The sequence below is a fragment of the Thunnus thynnus genome, chromosome 15 (genome assembly GCF_963924715.1).
Source record: "Thunnus thynnus chromosome 15, fThuThy2.1, whole genome shotgun sequence".
Lineage (NCBI taxonomy): Eukaryota > Metazoa > Chordata > Actinopteri > Scombriformes > Scombridae > Thunnus > Thunnus thynnus.
Window position 1 is genome coordinate 2519469 of NC_089531.1, and position 22211 is coordinate 2541679.

The 22211-nt window shown below is 36.9% G+C and overlaps 1 long non-coding RNA gene and 3 gene segments (V, D, J or C); 1 reads left to right on the plus strand and 3 right to left on the minus strand.

Annotated features, from left to right (window-relative positions):
- Positions 1–8942: 8942 nt before the first annotated feature.
- LOC137199096 (immunoglobulin kappa variable 4-1-like) lies at positions 8943–9536 on the minus strand. The segment is given in 2 exon segments: positions 8943–9286; positions 9412–9536. Coding segments are annotated over 2 exon segments (384 nt in total).
- Positions 9537–12882: 3346 nt separating this feature from the next.
- LOC137198548 (immunoglobulin kappa variable 2-28-like) lies at positions 12883–13455 on the minus strand. The segment is given in 2 exon segments: positions 12883–13187; positions 13404–13455. Coding segments are annotated over 2 exon segments (357 nt in total).
- A 5080-nt stretch (positions 13456–18535) lies between these two features.
- Positions 18536–19084, minus strand: LOC137198182 (uncharacterized). Its single transcript, XR_010931603.1, has 2 exons — positions 18813–19084; positions 18536–18720 (listed from the first exon to the last, which is right to left on the minus strand). It is a non-coding gene; the product is annotated as an uncharacterized lncRNA (long non-coding RNA).
- A 315-nt stretch (positions 19085–19399) lies between these two features.
- On the plus strand, positions 19400–21172 carry LOC137199095 (Ig kappa-b4 chain C region-like). The segment is given in 2 exon segments: positions 19400–19457; positions 20714–21172. A coding segment is annotated over 1 exon segment (249 nt).
- The last annotated feature ends 1039 nt before the right edge of the window (positions 21173–22211 follow it).

Consider the following 22211-nt stretch of genomic DNA (forward strand, 5'->3'; position numbering starts at 1 on the left):
CTGATGCAAAGTGGCTCTCTATGGAAATGCTCTGACTGAGGTTTTAACAAAATGCGTCAGTGTTCATGTTTATGCTGATTTCTATCAGTTAATTCACGTCTACAAATGTCTACTATCTTATCTAGAACTGTAAAGGCTGTCAGTTTCATTTTACCACAAATTTAACATCATATACGAAACATAATTATTAAGTTTGGAAATTTGTGGGGTTTTGCTTTAGTGAGTTTCTGTATAAACCAGCTGTGTTTTACAAATACATAACAGTTTTAATGAGTTTCTTTACTTCATAACCAGAGAGCCTGCCTTTAAAACACCTCTCTTATTACACTTACTGTTCCTCAGGTTTCTTCATCTACACATTTTAAAGCTGCTGATCACACTGATATCATCATATATTGTTTTATATCACAACATTCTTTAGATACAAACATAATGGAATCACTGGTTAATTCACTGACAGACTTCATTCATGTCAGTGTTGTTTTGAGCTCAGTTTGGTCTCACAGAAAGTCACAGTTCAAACCTGCTGCTACATGATAAACAGTATATGTAAGGTCTGACCATACAAGTCCTTCTTCTGTAGTAACTATGTTCTTATCTCTCGATCTCTTTACCTCATTATGGTATAATTAAAGATATAATATGTATATTATCACATTACTGTAAGTTTGCCTGTTATGAGCTGCTGCAGTGCTGGACCAACATGGCCGCTAGGAACTATTTTTCAAAAGTATAGATCCATTTCTCGACTTGTTCCTATTCAAATTTAGACAATGAAGTAGATGACATAATACATAATGAATCTCTGGAGTGTGGGTGAAGCTTACCTGCCAAACATACATGCATAAAAAATGATTGTCATAACTACCATGAGCAAAGGGCAAAAACATTTGATTTTATTCTTCTCATCCATATACATATGTACTGATTCATACAAGGAAGTTACACCAAAACCCATTAGTTCAGAGAGGCATTTGGGTAGTATGTGCCATTTAATCTTAATTTGTCCATTTTATCTGCTCTCCTTGAATATTTTATCTGGTGTTTTTGCTTTTTATTTATTCAGATTTTATTTTATTTTATTTTATTTCTTTGACTGTGAAGCACTTTGTAACTGGTATTTGTGAAAGGTGCTATATAAATAAACTTTGCTTGCCATAAGTTCTGGGAAGTTATACGGTAAATTTTGGGAAGTTACACTCTAAATCCCCAATTGTCACTCACTTGTTTCTCATTGTTTTGTTTTCTTCCGCTATAACAACATTTAAGTACCAGTAAGAACCGGGAAGTATTTTAGATGTACGGATTCATACAAGGAAGTTACACTGTAAATTCTGGGAAATTACACTGTAAAACGTAGGCTGTATTATGAAGTTTTACCAAAAATCTTGAGGGCGGATGAAAGAATCTAGCTCGGGGCAGTTTGCACTTCATTTAATTTTAACAGATGAAGAGTATCTGAAGCAAATTCTGCCAAGTTTACTATGTACTTTAGTTTACTAGATTGAAATGAGAGAAGACGTGAGGTAGTTTGGAAGCTTTTACAGTTGACATTTATGAGTGAACATCATGAGATGATTATTCTATCTTGTCAGTTATGAAGTTCATACAACTTTTTAATACAGAGAACGATGATGAGTGTGAGATGTGTCATAATATAATGTGATGAAGAGGATTTAACAGCTGAGGTGATGATGGGGCAGCATGAAAGAACAGAATGTCTCTGTTTGATAGATTTTACATTTTTGAGTCAAGATGAATCTTGAATGACTAAATATTTGTTTGACTCAGTAAGAGGTTGTTGAGGTGGGAGGTGGACTGTTTGACCTTCAGGAGGAAAACTGATAGAGACACTATGAACATCATAAATCATCAGAATTGAAATCATACTTCAACAGAGGTTAGATTTGATGTTCAGCCAAATGTTTCATATTCTGTATTAATGAAAGTATTTAAAATCAATCTTTTTTCTTGTTAAATACAGAATATTTAGTGTTAAAATGTTAAAATTAAATTCTTAAAACCTCTGTTGTTTTTGTTTGAGTGCAGCTGTTGAGTCAGATCAGTTCCTCTTCAGCTGAGGGAGGTTTTTGTACGACGTTGTATCACTGTGTGAACGGGTTGTAACCCTGCTGACAGTAATAAACTCCTGAATCTTCAGCCTGAACTCCACTGATGGTCAGAGTGAAGTCAGTCCCAGATCCACTTCCACTAAAACGATCTGAAACTCCAGGCTGAAGGTTTGTAGCTAAATAAATCAGGAGTTTAGGAGCTTCTCCAGATTTCTGAAGGTACCAGTTGAGGTAGCTACTAACACTTGAACTGGTTTTACATCTGATGGAGACAGTCTGTCCTGGAACAACAGACTGAGATCCAGGAGACTGAGTCAGGATGATTTCTCCTGATGAACCTGGAAAACATGAAAAAGAAGAGAAGGGTTATTAGCGTCATTTTTCAACGAGCAGGGTAGTCCGACCGACTTCTGTTGAACTCCCACAACGTCTGAAATAGACGCCATGAGACCGATGACGTCTATAAGGTGACAAATTTCAGCCTGGTCGCCAGAATAAAACGTTGGCATTATATGTTTGTGCAAACCACAGATACATTGAATATCTACATTTTAAAACCTATAATACGGAGCATATTAACATTTCAACAATACGTTTCATATCAACATTTCTGAAGTGACGTACTTCACATGACATCTATATAAGCTGACTTTCTTATTAGGAGGTGGAGGGGTTGTAACGTTGTTGGCAGAAAGTTGGAAATCAGCACAGGGCATGGTTCCTTACCAGTTTTATTTTATTTTTTATTTTAACTCAAATCATGACCTTTCCCTAACCCTAACCCAGTGGTTTTTGTGCCTAAACCTCACCGGACCTTAACCACGGTGTTGTCACACCATAAAATATGATTATTTTTTAACAGTGACTGCTGTGATACTGTACGTTGCTAAAGGGGTACCCAGTGCGTTAAAAGTGAGGCTACGGGGTCCTGACCAAGCTTCCATATGTGACCAGTTGGGAGTGAGAACGTGTTGGAGATGCTGATGCATTTCCTAACGGAAGAAACCAGGAGTCCAAAAAAATCTAAAGAGGAGAAGAGAAACAAGTCCTCCATGTCTGATAAACATTTGTAATTATATTTGTTTTTTATTTATGATAAAAGATAGTTAACGATCCGTATATACTTGTTAAAGAACTACTAGTGTGTGTGTGTGTGTGTGTGTGTGTGTGTGTGTGTGTGTGTGTTCAGTGAACTGTATCAGTCTCTGCAGTAGCTTCCAGCTGCAGCAGTCAGTTCAGTTTCTGTTCAGTCTGACTGAAGGAGGTTTTTGTACGACGCTTTTTCACTGTGTGAACACAAGCTGACTGTTGATATAGTGATAACTCTGACAGTAATAAACTGCCGCATCTTCAGCCTGAACTCCACTGATGGTCAGAGTGAAGTCAGTTTTTGATCCACTGCCTGAAAAACGGTCTGGAATCCCTGATTCTGGAGTGGTAGCACCGTAAATGAGGAGTTTAGGAGCTTCTCCGTCTTTTTGTTGGTACCAGGCAAAACAGGGGTCAGATGCAGAACTGCCACAATCTTCATCAACCTCACGACTGACCCTACAGCTGATGGTTGTGGATCCTCCCAGAGCAGATCTCACTGCTGCAGGCTGAGTCACTGTGACCTGGCCTCTGGACTCTGAGGATACAGAGACAAAAACATAAAGCAGCGTCATGGTTTTGATGGTTTTGATGGTTTTGTCGGCTTCATTTCAGAGGGACGGATGTTCATAGAGGAGAGGAGTTTGATTCTCTGGACTTTACCTGTGAAGCAGCAGCAGAGGAGAGTCCAGATGAGGACGGAGATCAAAGTCATGTTTTTGATGAGGAGGATTTCTGTGGCTTCTGTTGTGATGAAGGACAGCTGTCAGTCATCCAGTGTTCAACTCTCAGGACTATAAACTCTCCCAGAGCACTGGAGCATGGTGCTGCTGATGCAAAGTGGCTCTCTATGGAAATGCTCTGACTAATTAACATAATCATCACATTCTCAAGTGATATTTTTTTAATGCTTGCAGTAATGCTGATCATTTTTGTATGTATGAACAATAAAGAAACTTGCAATAATGCTGATATTCTCTTTATGTTAAATTATTTAAAACATAGTCATCTAATCATATGTGTCCGAGGCAACATATAATTTAAAGAATGACTGCTGTCACATGTTACTGTGTTCAATGAATCTACAGACACTGAGTTTGTCTCTGGGTGATGATTTTTTTTTAAAGCCTGTCAAACTAAAGGATGAAAGGAGAACATTTTAACAGAAGTATTGAGTCTGTTCTACATGGTGTCTTTCACATCTGTCCAGCTGTGTACTACTACAGGAGACATGGATTACTCTGATCATGCTGTTTGATCAATGGATCGATCAACTTTCAGAGTATTGGTATGGATGTGTTTATATTCATTTTGATGTGATTTGGGCTTTTTTTAGGATGTAATTTCTTCCATCTAAATATATTACCACAAAATACGTCAAACCAATTAAATTTAAAATGGATATGGATCAATCAAGTTATGAGGTTAATGTACAGAATGTTTTTATGGTTTCAGCTTCCTCTCACTGAAAGAAAGTTATTTTACAATGTTTCATATTTATTTCAATATATTTCTACAGAAATGAAAATCAAATTCACTTAACAGTAAAATATAGAAAATATAATGACACTCAGTTGATGTCAGAGAGCCGTGTCTCTCTACAGTGAGAGGTTTTTGGTGGAGGAACCGGACTGGATGTTGGACATATGATTCTCCGCAAATATTACATGTAATTTTCCATGTAATACATAAATGTGTTTTTGTGTGTTTAAATAACCTTTGCCTTGACTTATATGAAAGATCTTCTGTTTTAATTTTAACACTTTGGTCATTTAGTTTAACTCAGATCACCTTCAATGAACTGGTCTTTACACATTATTGTCAAACTGAAATGTGAACAGCTTGAAATGAAGAAAAGATAAAAGAAAAAGAAAAATAATTTTAAAATGATTACCAAATTTACTTTTACATTTTGCATTTAATAGTTAACTATTATTAAGTTAAATTGAAATTAATTTCAACAATGTACATTAAAAATGAAAAATGTTTTCATATCTCTGATCCTCTTACTGTAATTAGTTTCTTACTGTAAGATAATATTTAGTGTGATTTATATTTTTTGGTGGTGGGAGCTGTGATTATGAAAGATTCTGATGCTGATCTTCATAATTTCTCTTAAGGGGACATATTTGAGATAGATGTGATCCAGTAGGAGGCTGAGGTCAAAGGTCATGACCAAGACATTTCTTACCAGTCAGGTCAAGAAATGGGTTCATTATCATTTAAAGACATTGGATGAAACCGTAACAGGCTAAGAATGAATGATGAGAAGCTGTGATGAAGAACTTTGTTGATTTCCACAAAGACAATCATTGTCCAGAAACCGTTTTACTTAAAAGGTTTTTACATATTTTCATTTATCTTAAAAGCTACAATGTGCATGTTGTTTAATCCATTTAATGAAATGTGTGTGTGTGTGTGTGTGTGTGTGTGTGTGTTCAGTGAACTGTATCAGTCTCTGCAGTAGCTTCCAGCTGCAGCAGTCAGTTCAGTTTCTGTTCAGTCTGACTGAGGGAGGTTTTTGTACGACGCTTTTTCACTGTGTGAACACATCCTGACTGTTGATATAGTGATAACTCTGACAATAATAAACTGCTGCATCTTCAGCCTGAACTCCACTGATTGTCAGAGTGAAGTCAGTCTTGGATCCACTGCCTGAAAAACGATCTGGCGTCCCTGATACTCGCTCATTAGTGTAGCGAATGAGGAGTTTAGGAGTTTCTCCATCTTTTTGTTGGTACCAGGCTAAACAGTAAGCACTGCTACAGCCCCCAACCTGACGACTGGTCCTACAGTTGATGGTTGTGGATCCTCCCAGAGCAGATCTCACTGCTGCAGACTGAGTCACTGTGATCTGGCCTCTGGACTCTGAGGATACAAAGACAAAATCGTAAAGCAGCGTCATGGTTTTGATGGTTTTGATGGTTTTGTCAGCTTCATTTCAGAGGGACAGATGTTCATAGAGGAGAGGAGTTTGATTCTCTGGACTTTACCTGTGAAGCAGCAGCAGAGGAGAGTCCAGATGAGGACAGAGATCAAAGTCATGTTTTTGATGAGGAGGATTTCTGTGGCTTCTGTTGTGATGAAGGACAGCTGTCATTCATCGCGTGTTCAACTGTCAGGACTATAAACTCTCCCAGAGCACTGGAGCATGGTGCTGCTGATGCAAAGTGGCTCTCTATGGAAATGCTCTGACTAATTAACATAGTCATCACATTCTCAAGTGATACTTTTTTAATGCTTGCAGTAATGCTGATCATTTTTGTATGTATGAACAATAAAGAAACTTTCATCAAATCATCTGTGTACAAACATATTATTACAATAATAAACTGCTGTCACATGTTACTGTGTTCAATGAATCTACAGATACTGAGTTTGTCTCTGGGTATATTCACAGGGATTTTATCATTTTTTGTCACCATTTTACTCTTAAATTATGGTAGTTTTTAAAGCATGTCAAAGTAAAGGATGAAAGGAGAACATTTTAACAGAAACAGTGAGTCTGCTCTACATGGTGTCCCTCACATGTGGCCTCTCTGTCCCCCTGTACTATATTGTTCTGTATTTCAGCCTGGGGATGGAGGAGCAGAGACAGGAAGCTTGTAGGCAGATTGTGGGATTGACTGGTGTAATGCTGTATTGATGCTGATTTATACCTCTGTGTCTGAGTGTCTGTATTTGCACTACCAAATGTTTGTCGTTCATCTGTTGGAGCTCAGAGGATCATAATGTAACTTATGTGCAACTTTTCAAACAATAATCTTCATGTAGCTGCGATTCACAAACTGTAGACACCACGAGAGCTTTGATCAGTCTGCAGCTGCTTCCGCATGTTCAGTGTTTTCACTGAATATCTGCTCTTCCAAGTCATGTCACATTTTCTTATAGAGCAAATTTCATACAGAAAGCAACACAATGAGCTTCACAAGGCAAGAGCAATACAATTATAAATACATAAAATACAAGCATACATATCATCATACATAAAAGCAAGCAAACATATGATTGTATACATGGATGCATAGGTAATTAAAGTACATAATAATTCAGTTAAAACAGGAGCAGATAGTTGCTCAACCTAGTTAAGCACAACAGTAAACAGAAATGTTTTAAGTCTACTTTTAAAGGAACTAAGTGTTGGGGCATCTCTAATATCACTTGGAAAGTCAGTCCATCTGTATGGAGCATAATAGCTGAATGCAGCTTCTCCTGCTTTAGAGCACTCACATGGAGGACAACAAGGAGACCACTGGCTGATGATGTGAGGCTTCTTGTTGGTTCATATGGCAAAAGCAATTCCTTAATATAATTTGGAGCAGTGCCATTCAGCGCCTTGTAGACGAGTAGGAGGACTTTAAAATCAATTCTAGCATTTACTGGAAGCCAGTGCAAGGAATTAAGAACAGGTGTGATATGTGCACTGTTATTAGTCTCGTCTGACATACGTGCAGCATTATTCTGTATAAGCTGCAGGCGCTTAACAGTTTTTCGAGAGTATAGAAAAAATAGTATTGCAATAGTCAAGTCTGCTTGTGACAAATGCATGTACTAGTTCTTCAGTGTCTGAATTTGACAGAAAGCCTCTAATTTTTGAGATATTTTTTGAGGTGATAGAAATCTGATGTTGTGACATTATTGATATGACAGTGAAAGTTAAGCTCAGCATCTATGATAACATCAATGTATCATGTCATGTAGCAGGTGGATGTGACTCCCCTCGTTGAGACCTGCTGATAGACGTAACAGCGGAGCAGAGGAGAGACACTGAGATAGTGATGTAACCGACCTGCATGCTGGTATTTGACATGTTTTTTTTCTCTTCTCAAAAACAAATACTGTTTAAAATATTTGTATGGAACAAATATTCGTAAAAAACAAACAAAAAAAAGAGCAATATTTGTGCTTTGCTGAATAACGTATTTGTATTTGGGCCCAACCCTAGCAGGTAGTCATTATATGATCTGACTTCACATGCACTGCTGGGAAAATTCACTGTTCAAATGTCTACATTGTATTTAAAGTAATGAATTATAATCACATTATTTTCTTTTAGTGATTTTTGTATTGGGTTTAATACACTGTAATTAATTTGTAGCTGATACATCAGATTTTTACGTTGCACATACTGTAAATAGTTGAAGTTTAAAAATCTTCAAGGGGAATGAAAGAATCTAGCTCGGGGCAGTTTACACTTCATTAAATTTTAACAGATGAAGAGTATCTGGAGCAAATTCTGCCAAGTTTACTATGTACTTTAGTTAACTAGATTGTAATGAGAGAAGACGTGAGGTAGTTTGGAAGCTTTTACAGTTGACATTTATGAGTGAACATCATGAGATGATTATTCTATCTTGTCAGTTATGAAGTTCATACAACTTTTTTATACATAGAAAGATGATGAGTGTGAGATGTGTCATAACATAATGTGATGAAGAGGATTTAACAGCTGAGGTGATGATGGGGCAGCATGAAAGAACAGAATGTCTCTGTTTGATAGATTTTACATTTTGGAGTCAAGATGAATCTTGAATGATTAAATATTTGTTTGACTCAGTAAGAGGTTGTTGAGGTGGGAGGTGGACTGTTTGACCTTCAAGAGGAAAACTGATAGAGACACTATGAACATCATAAATCATCTGTGTGTGTGTGTGTGTGTGTGTGTGTGTGTGTGTGTGTGTGTGTGTGTGTGTGTTCAGTGAACTGTATCAGTCTCTGCAGTAGCTTCCAGCTGCAGCAGTCAGTTCAGTTTCTGTTCAGTCTGACTGAGGGAGGTTTTTGTACGACGCTTTTTCACTGTGTGAACACAAGCTGACTGTTGATTTCATGATAACTCTGACAGTAATAAACTGCTGCATCTTCAGCCTGAACTCCACTGATGGTCAGAGTGAAGTCAGAGTTTGATCCACTGCCTGAAAAACGGTCTGGAATCCCTGATGCTCGACTGGTAGCATAGTAAATGAGGAGTTTAGGAGCTTCTCCATCTTTCTGTTGGTACCAGGTTAAAAAGTGGTATGGGCCACTAACATAAACATCTTGACTGGTCCTACAGTTGATGGTTGTGGATCCTCCCAGAGCAGATCTCACTGCTGCAGGCTGAGTCACTGTGACCTGGCCTCTGGACTCTGAGGATACAGAGACAAAAACATAAAGCAGCGTCATGGTTTTGATGGTTTTGATGGTTTTGTCAGCTTCATTTCAGAGGGACGGATGTTCATAGAGGAGAGGAGTTTGATTCTCTGTACTTTACCTGTGAAGCAGCAGCAGAGGAGAGTCCAGATGAGGACGGAGATCAAAGTCATGTTTTTGATGAGGAGGATTTCTGTGGCTTCTGTTGTGATGAAGGACAGCTGTCAGTCATCCAGTGTTCAACTCTCAGGACTATAAACTCTCCCAGAGCACTGGAGCATGGTGCTGCTGATGCAAAGTGGCTCTCTATGGAAATGCTCTGACTGACTCCAACAGGGACTTGGATTACTCTGATGATGCTGTTTCATCAATGGATCAATCAATTTACCAGAGTATTGATTACCTATGTGTTAGTGATCATTTTCTGTGTTTCATTTATGTTCTGTGAACAGATTGTCTTCAGAAATGTCTGTTTTGATTCATTTTACATCTACAACACTCAGTTTTAATTCAAGACATAATTTAAAATACAGTAAACATGAAACAAAATGATTAATTTTAGTATAAAAATATAAATTATTGGCCTACTGTTATATATTTTCATATCATCCAGCTGTGTTTCACAGACTGAGACTGTTTTTGTTGAGTTTGTTGTGTTCAAAGTCAGAGAGTCCTGTCTCTCTACAGTGAGAGGTTTTTGTACGACGACTCAGTCAGTTTGTATCACTGTGGTACACGTTCGGTGGAGGAACCAGACTGGATGTTGGAAGTAAGTTAAACTTTTAAAGTATTTTATTAAATCCTGAGTGATATTTAGTTTTTTGCACATATGTTTTCTCCAGAAATTGAAATTTCTGATTTTACATCTTCACTTCTAATTTTTGACCAACAGTTGTCCACCAGCAACAAAAATAAGAGTTTTGTGTTTGAAATTTAAATGATGAATCAATATATTCTAAGTGTTTGGTCCACAGTATAAATCATGTAATGTTTTAGATTCAGGCTGAAATTTGAGGACTTGTAGTTTTAGTTTAATGTGACAAAGTCAGAGAGCCGTGTCTCTCTACAGTGAGAGGTTTTTGTACGACGACTCAGTCAGTTTGTATCACTGTGGTTGACTTTTGGTGGAGGAACCAGACTGGATGTTGGAAGTAAGTTTCTGCTCAAATATTAAATATCGAATCATCAGTTAAGTTTATAATTTCTGTGTCTGAACATTTGTAGTAGATATAAGTTTCCACTGAGCTGATCTAAAACACTTTAAAGTCTCAATTTTATTGTTCATTTCTCCTCTTTAACCTTGAAGTTGAACTCAAAGCAGCTTTGCTGAACTTTTCTTTACATGTTCCAGTTAGTTTGTTAAATGTGAACAGCAGAAAGATTGAAGAACAACAATCCTACTTTAAACATGTTTTTAAATTTTAATCTTTAAATCTCCAATTTGAGTGAATGTTGAGTTAAATTTATTCTGAACAGTGTGGGTGATGATAAAAAAAATGCTACACATCTCTCATCATTTAAAATGACAGAAATTGTCTTTTAACCTCAGTTTGAAATATTTATTTGTTCTTAAAGATATTTGTTTCTTTAATATGTCTCAACATGTTGTGTATATTACGTCTGTCTGTTTTCCTCATAATGTCCTTTAACACTGAATCTGATTAACTGTTGCTCTTTTGATAGTTTTGTCAGTAAAGTTGTTGGTATAAATTCTAAAATTAAATCAAGGATGTCTAAGATGTATTTACAAACTTTATGTCCTTATTTTCAGTAAATAGTGTAAAATAAAATGCAGTAAAGAGTCATATGAGGACTCTTTCTGTGCTGATCTGCATGAGAGGTTTCTTAAAGGGAAGTGAAACAATGTGTGAGTGAGTGACTGGTGGAGCAGAAAAAACATCTGACAGAAACTCCTTAAAGGGGAAAATCCACTCTCACACAGTAAAGGTGTCCAAGTGTCTGGTGTTCGATTGACAGCTGTGTGGTCCCTGTCCTCTAATCTGATTGGTGTCTCCTAGGTGATGTCCGTCCCACCCTGACGGTGCTGCCCCCCTCCAGCGAGGAGCTGCAGCAGGGGAAGGCCACGCTCATGTGTCTGGCCAACGATGGCTTCCCCTCAGACTGGAGCCCCGGGGTGCTGCAGAAGGATGGCCGCTACAGCTGGAGCAGCACCCTGAGGCTCCCTGCAGACCAGTGGAGGAAGGTGGGCTCTGTGACCTGTGAGGCCACCCAGGGCTCCCAGACTCCAGTCTCAGAGACACTGAGGAGAGACCAGTGTTCCTAGTCCTGACCTGACTCACTGCTACTGCTTTTACTCTGCTACTGCTCTCACTCTGATCTCTGCAACTATCTCTCTCTTTTATTTCACATGTTTCAGTAACAATATTTACTTGCTTGTTGTAATGTTTCAATATAATTTCAGTATTTCCAGACAATAAAGATCTGTTCATCAAATCACTTGTTTTCATCTTTATTATAAAAGTGTCTTAATTATTTTCTCTTAATGGTAACAGTACTGATATTAAATCCTGATAAAAACTGAGTTATAAATGTTTCAACGGCTCTATGAAGACTTCAGAAAGAAAACGTAAGATCACATAATGTATTGATTCATATACTGTATATTAAGAAAGTATTTACACTCAAACAACACTCTTAGATATTATGTGATTAATGCTACACAGTCATGGTGGTAGTAAGTCCATAATTTGTTTTCATAGTTTACAGTAAAGTCATAATAATTGTAGAAAATGCTTTGCTGGAGTCACTTCAGATTTGTCAGTAATTTTAATGAAACATCCTCCAATCATCTTATGTTACTGAAGTGTGTCAGTGCAAAGAGTCTAATATTTTTATTTTTTCAGATGTATTAAAAGCATATACATAATCTTTTAAACAAATTCACAAAAGCCTCAGAAATATGTTCTAATTCTGGAATAAAAAGCAAAATATCATCAGTATAAAGAGATATAAAATGAGTGTGATCTGACATTTTAACCCTGGACATTTTTACAAACTGCTTCTGCTGAAGAGCTGAAACACAAAGACAAATGAAAGAGATGAAAAAGGGAAAGAATTCAAGTTTTAATTAATTACGTAATCAATTAAATGTTTTTTGGTTTATATTATAAACACTTGCTGCTGGAATGAAAACATGCAAAATGACAAATATATGTCACATGACATGATTAGTAATTTACAACACAAATGATAGTAAATTTTATCATGATAACATTTTGTAATTTATTTCTTAAAAGTTGTATGTTTGAGTATCTATGAAAAATAGTAAGAGATGAAATAAATAAATAATAATAGTTTTAGTGTTCATGTGTTGTAGTCAGTAGATTAAACTTATTAAAGAATTGAAATCATACTTCAACAGAGGTTAGATTTGATGTTCAGCCAAGTGTTTTATATTCTGTATTAATGAAAGTATTTAAAATAAATCCCTTTTTTTGTTGTTAAATACAGAATATTTAGTGTTAAAATGTTCAAATTAAATTATTAAAACCTCTGTTGTTTTAATTTGAGTGCAGCTGTTGAGTCAGATCAGTTCCTCTTCAGCTGAGGGAGGTTTTTGTACGACGTTGTATCACTGTGTGAACGGGTTGTAACCCTGCTGACAGTAATAAACTCCTGAATCTTCAGCCTGAACTCCACTGATGGTCAGAGTGAAGTCAGTCCCAGATCCACTTCCACTAAAACGATCTGAAACTCCAGGCTGACGGTTTGTAGCATAATAAATCAGGAGTTTAGGAGCTTCTCCAGATTTCTGAAGGTACCAGCTGAGGTAGCTATTAACATTTGAACTGCTTTTACATCTGATGGAGACAGTCTGTCCTGGAACAACAGACTGAGATCCAGGAGACTGAGTCAGGATTTTTTGTCCTGATGAACCTGGAAAACATGACAAAGAGGAGAAGGGTTATTGAGACAAATCCAGCTTGGAGAAAGATGATCAACATGAAAACAGAAGAGTATCATTTCTTTAACATGGAGAATAGATGGAAGAAGGTAAATGCTGCTTGTTTCAGTGTTTCTCCATCACAGCAGAACATCATTGTGGTGAACCTGGTTGCATCCTGAAGCAAAGTTTTCACAAGAGAGTCTCACCCTGAACAAGGAGCCCCAGGGTGGCCAGCAGTAGAGTCAGTGACATCATCATCGTGCTGCTGGCGTGTCAGTGGCTTTGAAAGGTCTGGACAGCCACTGATCAACACTGGCCTCTTAAAGGCTGGGAGCAGAGAGGCAGGACAGATATGCAAACACACAGAGTCAGTGAACTGTAGCTGTCCTCAACATATCATGCTGTTTCCTCCTCACTGCTGGGAGAACTCAACATTTACATCATCCATAACATAAAGGAGTGACAATCTGAGGGAGAGAATTTCATTTGATTTCCATCAAGCGGTTAGAAAGACTGATGTGAATTCTGTAATCTAATAATTTTGAGGCTTATTATAGAAAATTGTTTTCAGCTCATCATTTTGTTTATTGTGTATCTTGTTTTTTCGAAAGTACAAAATGTGAAACTACTCGTGTGAAAGTCCTCAAAATCACCACATAGATAAATAAACAGTTTATAGATAAATTTAGGAGTTTTCCTCATTAAAATCTATTGAATACACTCAACATTATTATTATTGGTTTTGAACTTAACAAACCTTGAGCTGAATAATGCAACGATGTACAAAAATATAATAACATAGAAGTCATATCAGCCCGACCCTCCCTCCATCCCTCCCATTCCCACCCACCCCTTCCAGCCTGGTCGCCAGAATAAAACGTTGGCAGTTTACGTTTCTGCAAACCACAGAAACGTTGAACATCTACGTTTTAACATGTGTAATACGTAGCATATTAACATTTCAACAATATGTATCATCTCAACATTTCTAAAGTGACGTAGTTCACATGTGATCTATATGAGCTGATCTTTCTTATTATTAAGAGGAGGAGGGGTCGGTGGATGGTTAGTAAGTTTCTTGGCAGCAAGTTGGAAATCAGCAGAGAACACGGTTCGAGACCACCTCAAACCAATGTCTGCTTCCAGTTTCAACCGACAAAAGCAGGTGTTCATAGCGAGACGTCAGGACATTTGCAGCCGTTTTTCTAGTGAGAAAACCGGCTTTTTTTAGTGAGACATCGGCCATTTTTATTTTATTTTTTATCTTTATTTTAACCCAAACCATGATCTTTCCCTAACTCTAACCCTAGTGGTCTTTGTGCCTAAACCTAACCAGACCTTAACCACAGCGTTGTCACACCATAAAACATCATTATTCAACGGGTAGAAATGTTAATATGCTACGTTTGTAGAAATGTTGATATGATACGTATTACACGTGTTGTAACATATATATTCAACGTTTCTGTGGTTTGCAGAAACGTTCAATGCCAACGTTTTCTTCTGGTGATTGGGTTGCCCCTTCAGGTCCAACTCCTAATTACTTAAGGATATGTACCTATACAAAGAGAGAGGGATAAGTTACAACAGTTCAGACTATTAAGAAGAAACAAAAAAAACAGTATAGTTGCAGAGAGGGAATTGATAACAGCTCTTGTGTATCAGTTTAGTTAAAAGAGTGGGATAGAGCAAAAACAAATAAATAAAATATAAATTGAAAAAAGGAAACAAAAAAACTGACTCACACATGACAGTTGGATTCAATACTTATGTTGAATGTTAGAAAACCTCCCCAAATCTTTTTAAGCTCTCCGGGCTTTCCCTTCAAGTTATACATTATCTTTTCATTTGCTAGACACGATGCTAATTCATCAGTCCATCTAGCAGATGTAGGTGGATGTTCATCTTTCCATTGCATAGCTATACATTTGTTGGCTATGATGAGGGCAATTCTAATAAATTTGAGGTTGTTTTTATTGACTTTTATCATGGAGGTATCACCCAATAGAATTATTCTTGGTTCTGTGGGGATGGTTGTTCCTATGATGTCACTTAGCTCATTAACTATAGAGATCCAGGATGTATTTAGACATGGGCAGGACCAGAACATATGTATCAGTGTTCCTGTTCCAGTTTTACATCTTGGGCAGAACTCGGAATACTGAGGTTTTATTCTGTGCAACCTGTCAGGTGTGTAGTATATTCTATGAATGAGACAGTATTGTATAATTTTATGTCTACTGTTAAAAGAGAAATACTGACTACCAATACACAGTGATTCCCATTCCGCTTCTTCAAAATTACACTCAAGGTCTTCTTCCCATTTGCGTTTCATTCTTAACAATTCCCACCCTATGATTTGATATATTCCTGAGTAAGTATAGGATATAAACCCTCTTACTCCTGAATACACTTTTAAGAGAGCCAGTCTGAATGTGGGATGGAGCTGGTGAAGCAAAGAAGAAACTGATTCTAGGACAGACATGAAGACATCTATCAAGTCAGACGACAGGAAAAATGATTCCAACATTCATATTGATCTGTGATATCTTTGACATCAGGGAAATACTGGAGTTGTGACTATTTTATCTCAGTTTATTGAAATGTGGATTCCAAAGGATGTAGGAAGGACGATGACAGGAAGCTTGTTGGCAGATTGTGGGATTGACTGGTGTAATGCTGTATTGATGTGCTGCTGAATAATAAAGGTTTTTTTACACCTCTCTGTCTGAGCGTCTATATTTACACCAGCAGATGTTTGTGCTTCATCTGTTGGAGCTCAGAGGATCATAATGTAAGTTATCTGTAACTTTTCAAACAATAATCTTCATGTAGCTGCGATTCACAAACTGTAGACACCACGAGAGCTTTGATCAGTCTGCAGCTGCTTCCACATGTTCAGTGTTCTCACTGAATATCTGCTCTTCCAGTGGATCTTTTTCTCTTCATTCATGCTGCAACAATTATATTATCCTCATCTAACAGATCCACTACTGCCAGTCCAAACTTTCTCTTCAGCAGCGTTGTTACTGCTCTGTATAACAAAGTGAATATGAGAGAAAGTAAACACAGCTAGAACAGGTAACAGGTAGAGTCTACACAGAACTGTCAATCACCTGCTGAGCTGTGGAGACACCTTGATACAGAAGATTATTTCAAGCTTTAAGGAATCTGATGTTCTCAATGTATAACTTCATATCACATTTCATATGTTTTAATAAAGGAACAAAATACCTGTTTTGCCTCTTTTTTCATTTACTTCAATGTAACTAATTTGTTTCCTTCAGTTTCTATCAGGTCATCAGTACAAAGTTGTTACTGTGTTTGTACCACTGTGAGACCAATCATGAAAAATATTGTGATTATTATCTGAGATAGATTCATATTTGTTATTACAGACATATGAATCAATTGTCTAATGGTTTAATCTGAAAGTTGTATGCATGTGTGTGTGTTTGATCCACTGCCTGTAAAACGATCTGGAATCCCTGATTCTGGAGTGGTAGCACCGTAAATGAGAAGTTTAGGAGCTTCTCCATCTTTCTGTTGGTACCAGGCTAAAAGGTGGTATGGGCTACTATAATAAACATCCTGACTGGTCCTACAGCTGATGGTTGTGGAGCCTCCCAGAGCAGATCTCACTGCTGCAGGCTGAGTCACTGTGACCTGGCCTCTGGACTCTGAGGATACAGAGACAAAAAATTAAAGCAGCGTCATGGTTTTGATGGTTTTGATGGTTTTGTCGGCTTCATGTCAGAGGGACGGATGTTCATAGAGGTGAGGAGTTTGATTCTCTGGACTTTACCTGTGAAGCAGCAGCAGAGGAGAGTCCAGATGAGGACGGAGATCAAAGTCATGTTTTTGATGAGGAGGATTTCTGTGGCTTCTGTTGTGATGAAGGACAGCTGTCAGTCATCCAGTGTTCAACTCTCAGGACTATAAACTCTCCCAGAGCACTGGAGCATGGTGCTGCTGATGCAAAGTGGCTCTCTATGGAAATGCTCTGACTGACTAACAGAATCATCACATTCTCAAGTGATATTTTTCTTTGCTTGCAATAATGCTGATATTCTCTTTATGTTAAATTATTAAGGACATAGTCATCTAATCATATGTGTCCAAGGCAACATATAATTTAAAGAATGACTGCTGTCACATGTTACTGTGTTCAATGAATCTACAGACACTGAGTTTGTCTCTGGGTGTATTCACAGGGATTTTATCATTTTTTTGTCACCATTTTACACATAAATAATGATTTTTTTTTTAACACCTGTCAAAGTAAAGTATGAAAGGAGAACATTTTAAGAGAAGTATTGAGTCTGTTCTACATGGTGTCTTTCACATCTGTCCAGCTGTGTACTACTACAGGAGACATAACTCAGACCACCTTCAATGAACTGGTCTTTACACAATATTGTCAAACTGAAATGTGAACAGCTTGAAATGAAGAAAAGATAAAAGAAAAATAAAAAATAATTTTAAAATGATTACCGAATTTACTTTCACATTTTGCATTTAATAGTTAAGTATTATTAAGTTAAATTGAAATTAATTTCAACAATGTACATTAAAAATAAAAATGTTTTCATATCTCTGATCCACTTACTGTAATTAGTTTCTTACTGTAAGATAATATTTAGTGTGATTTATATTTTTTGGTGGTGGGAGCTGTGATTATGAAAGTTTCTGATGCTGATCTGTGTCTTCATAATTTCTGTTAACAGGATATATTTGAGATAGATGTGATCCAGTAGGAGGCCGAGGTCAAAGGTCATGACCAAGACATTTCTTACCAGTCAGGTCAAGAAATGGGTTCATAATAATTTAAAGACATTGGATCAAACCGTAACAGGCTAAGAATGAATGATGAGAAGCTGTGATGAAGAACTTTGTTGATTTCCACAAAGACAATCATTGTCCAGAAACTGTTTTACTTAAAAGGTTTTTACATATTTTCATTTATCTTAAAAGCTACAATGTGCGAGTTGTTTAATCCATTTAATGAAATGTGTGTGTGTGTGTGTGTGTGTGTGTGTGTGTGTGTGTGTGTGTGTGTGTGTTTGTGTGTGTGTGTGTGTTCAGTGAACTGTATCAGTCTCTGCAGTAGCTTCCAGCTGCAGCAGTCAGTTCAGTTTCTGTTCAGTCTGACTGAGGGAGGTTTTTGTACAACGCTTTTTCACTGTGTGAACACACGCTGACTGTTGATATAGTGATAACTCTGACAGTAATAAACTCCTGAATCTTCAGCCTGAACTCCACTGATGGTCAGAGTGAAGTCAACTCCATTCCCTGCTCCACTTCCACTGAATCTGGAGGAGATTCCTGTAACTCTGTCTGATGTTCGGTAGATCAGAAGTTTAGGAGCTTCTCCAGTTTTCTGATGGTACCAGGACAGATAGTATTGTGAACCAGAGTATTGAGCAACTTGTCTATTAGCTTTACAGTCAATAGAGACAGTTTGACCAAGCTGCAGTGATTTGGCTGCTGGCTGAGTCAAGACAACATTTTGTCCAACAGACCCTGAGGAGAGAGAAGAAACACTGGACATGAGATGGTGAAACTCAGCTACACTCCAAATGATTTTCACATGACAGAAAAATGATTTTCCTCACCCTGAGTGAAGCAGAGGAGAGTCGAGATGAGGACGGAGATCAAAGTCATGTTTTTGATGAGGAGGAATTCTGTGGCTTCTGTTGTGATGAAGGACAGCTGTCAATCATCCAGTGTTCAACTCTCAGGACTATAAACTCTCCCAGAGCACTGGAGCATGGTGCTGCTGATGCAAAGTGGCTCTCTATGGAAATGCTCTGACTGACTCCAACAGGGACTTGGATTACTCTGATGATGCTGTTTAATCAATGGATCAATCAATTTACCAGAATATTGATTACCTATGTGTCAGTGATCATTTTATGTGTTTCATTTATGTTCTGTGAACAGATTGTCTTCAGAAATGTCTGTTTTGATTCATTTTACATCTACAACACTCAGTTTTAATTCAATACATAATTTAAAATACAGTAATCATGAAACAAATTTATTAATTTTAGAATAAAAATATAAATTATTGGCCCACTGTTATATATTTTCATGTCATCAAGCTGTGTTTCACAGACTGAGGCTGTTTTTGTTGAGTTTGTTGTGTTCAAAGTCAGAGAGCCGTGTCTCTCTACAGTGAGAGGTTTTTGTACGACGACTCAGTCAGTTTGTATCACTGTGGAACACGTTCGGTGGAGGAACCAGACTGGATGTTGGAAGTAAGTTAAACTTTTAAAGTATTTTATTAAATCCTGAGTGATATTTAGGTTTTTGCACATATGTTTTCTCTAGAAATTGAAATTTCTGATTTTACATCTTCACTTCAAATTTTTGACCAACAGTTGTCCACCAGCAACAAAAATAAGAGTTTTGTTTGTTTTTGAAGTTTAAATGATGAATCAATATATTCTAAGTGTTTGGTCTACAGTAGAAATCGTGTAATGTTTTAGATTCAGGCTGAAATTTGAGGACTTGTAGTTTTAGTTTAATGTGACAAAGTCAGAGAGCCGTGTCTCTCTACAGTGAGAGGTTTTTGTACGACGACTCAGTCAGTTTGTATCACTGTGGTGGACTTTTGGTGGAGGAACCAGACTGGATGTTGGAAGTAAGTTTCTGCTCAAATATTAAATATCGAATCATCAGTTAAGTTTATAATTTCTGTGTCTGAACATTTGTAGTAGATATAAGTTTCCACTGAGCTGATCTAAAACACTTTAAAGTCTCAATTTTATTGTTCATTTCTCCTCTTTAACCTTGAAGTTGAACTCAAAGCAGCTTTACTGAACTTTTCTTTACATGTTCCAGTTAGTTTGTTAAATGTGAACAGCAGAAAAATTAAGGAACAACAATCCTACTTTAAACATGTTTTTAAATTTTAATCTTTAAATCTCCAATTTGAGTGAATGTTGAGTTAAATTTATTCTGAACAGTGTGGGTGATGATAAAAAATGCTGAACGTCTCTCATCATTTAAAATGACAGAAATTGTCTTTTAACCTCAGTTTGAAATATTTATTTGTTCTTAAAGATATTTGTTTCTTTAATATGTCTCAACATGTTGTGTATATTACGTCTGTCTGTTAGTTTTTGCTCATAATGTCCTTTAACACTGAATCTGATTAACTGTTGCTCTTTTGATAGTTTTGTCAGTAAAGTTGTTGGTATAAATTCTAAAATTAAATCAAGAATGTCTAAGATATATTTACAAACTTTATATCTTTATTTTCAGTAAATAGTGTAAAATAACATGCAGTAAAGAGTCCTATGAGGACTCTTTCTGTGCTGATCTGCATGAGAGGTTTCTTAAAGGGAAGTGAAACAATGTGTGAGTGAGTGACTGGTGGAGCAGAAAAAACATCTGACAGAAACTCCTTAAAGGGGAAAATCCACTCTCACACAGTAAAGGTGTCCAAGTGTCTGGTGTTTGATTGACAGCTGTGTGGTCCCTGTCCTCTAATCTGATTGGTGTCTCCTAGGTGATGTCCGTCCCACCCTGACGGTGCTGCCCCCCTCCAGCGAGGAGCTGCAGCAGGGGAAGGCCACGCTCATGTGTCTGGCCAACGATGGCTTCCCCTCAGACTGGAGTCTGGCCTGGAAGGTGGACGGCAGCAGCAGCAGCAGCTTGGAGCAGAGCAGGAGCCCCGGGGTGCTGCAGAAGGACGGCCGCTACAGCTGGAGCAGCACCCTGAGGCTCCCTGCAGACCAGTGGAGGAAGGTGGTCTCTGTGACCTGTGAGGCCACCCAGGGCTCCCAGACTCCAGTCTCAGAGACACTGAGGAGAGACCAGTGTTCCTAGTCCTGACCTGACTCACTGCTACTGCTTTTACTTTGCTACTGCACTCACTCTGATCTCTGCAACTATCTCTCTCTTTTATTTCACATGTTTCAGTAACAATATTTACTTGCTTGTTGTAATGTTTCAATATAATTTCAGTATTTCCAGACAATAAAGATCTGTTCATCAAATCACTTGTTTTCATCTTTATTATTATAAATGTGTTTTAATTATTTTCTCTTAATGGTAACAGTAATGATGGTAAATCCTGATAAAAATTGAGTTATAAATGTTTCAACTGCTCTATGAAGACTTCAGAAGGAAAACGTAAGATCACATAATGTATTGATTCATATACTGTATATTAGGAAAGTATTTACACTCAAACAACACTCTTAGATATTATGTGATTAATGCTACACAGTCATGGTGGCAGTAAGTCCATAATTTGATTTCATAGTTTACAGTAAGGTCATAATAATTGTAGAAAATGCTTTGCTGGAGTCACTTCAGATTTGTCTGTAATAATTAGTAATTGATTAATTATAATGAAAAATCCTCCAATCATCTTATGTTACTGAAGTGTGTCAGTGCAAAGAGTCTAATATTTTTATTTTTTCAGATGAATTAAAAGCATATACATAATCTTTTAAACAAAATCCCAAAACCCTCAGAAATATGTTCTAATTCTGAAATAAAAAGCAAAATATCATCAGCATAAAGAGATATAAAATGAGTGTGATCTGACATTTTAACCCTGGACATTTTTACAAACTGCTTCTGCTGAAGAGCTGAAACACAAAGACAAATGAAAGAGATGAAAAAGGGAAAAAATTCAAGTATTAATTAATTACATAATCAATTAAATGTTTTTTTGGTTTATATTATAAATACTTGCTGCTGGAATAAAAACATGCAAAATGACAAATATATGTCACATGACATGATTAGTAATTTTACACAATCACACAAATTTCACAAATGATGATAAATATTATCATGATAACATTTTGTAATTTATTTCTAAAAAATAGTATGATTGAGTATCTATGAAAAATAGTAAGAGATGAAATAAATAAATAATAATAGTTTTAGTGTTCATGTGTTGTAGTCAGTAGATTAAACTTATTAAAGAATTGAAATCATACTTCAACAGAGGTTAGATTTGATATTCAGCCAAATGTTTCATATTCTGTATT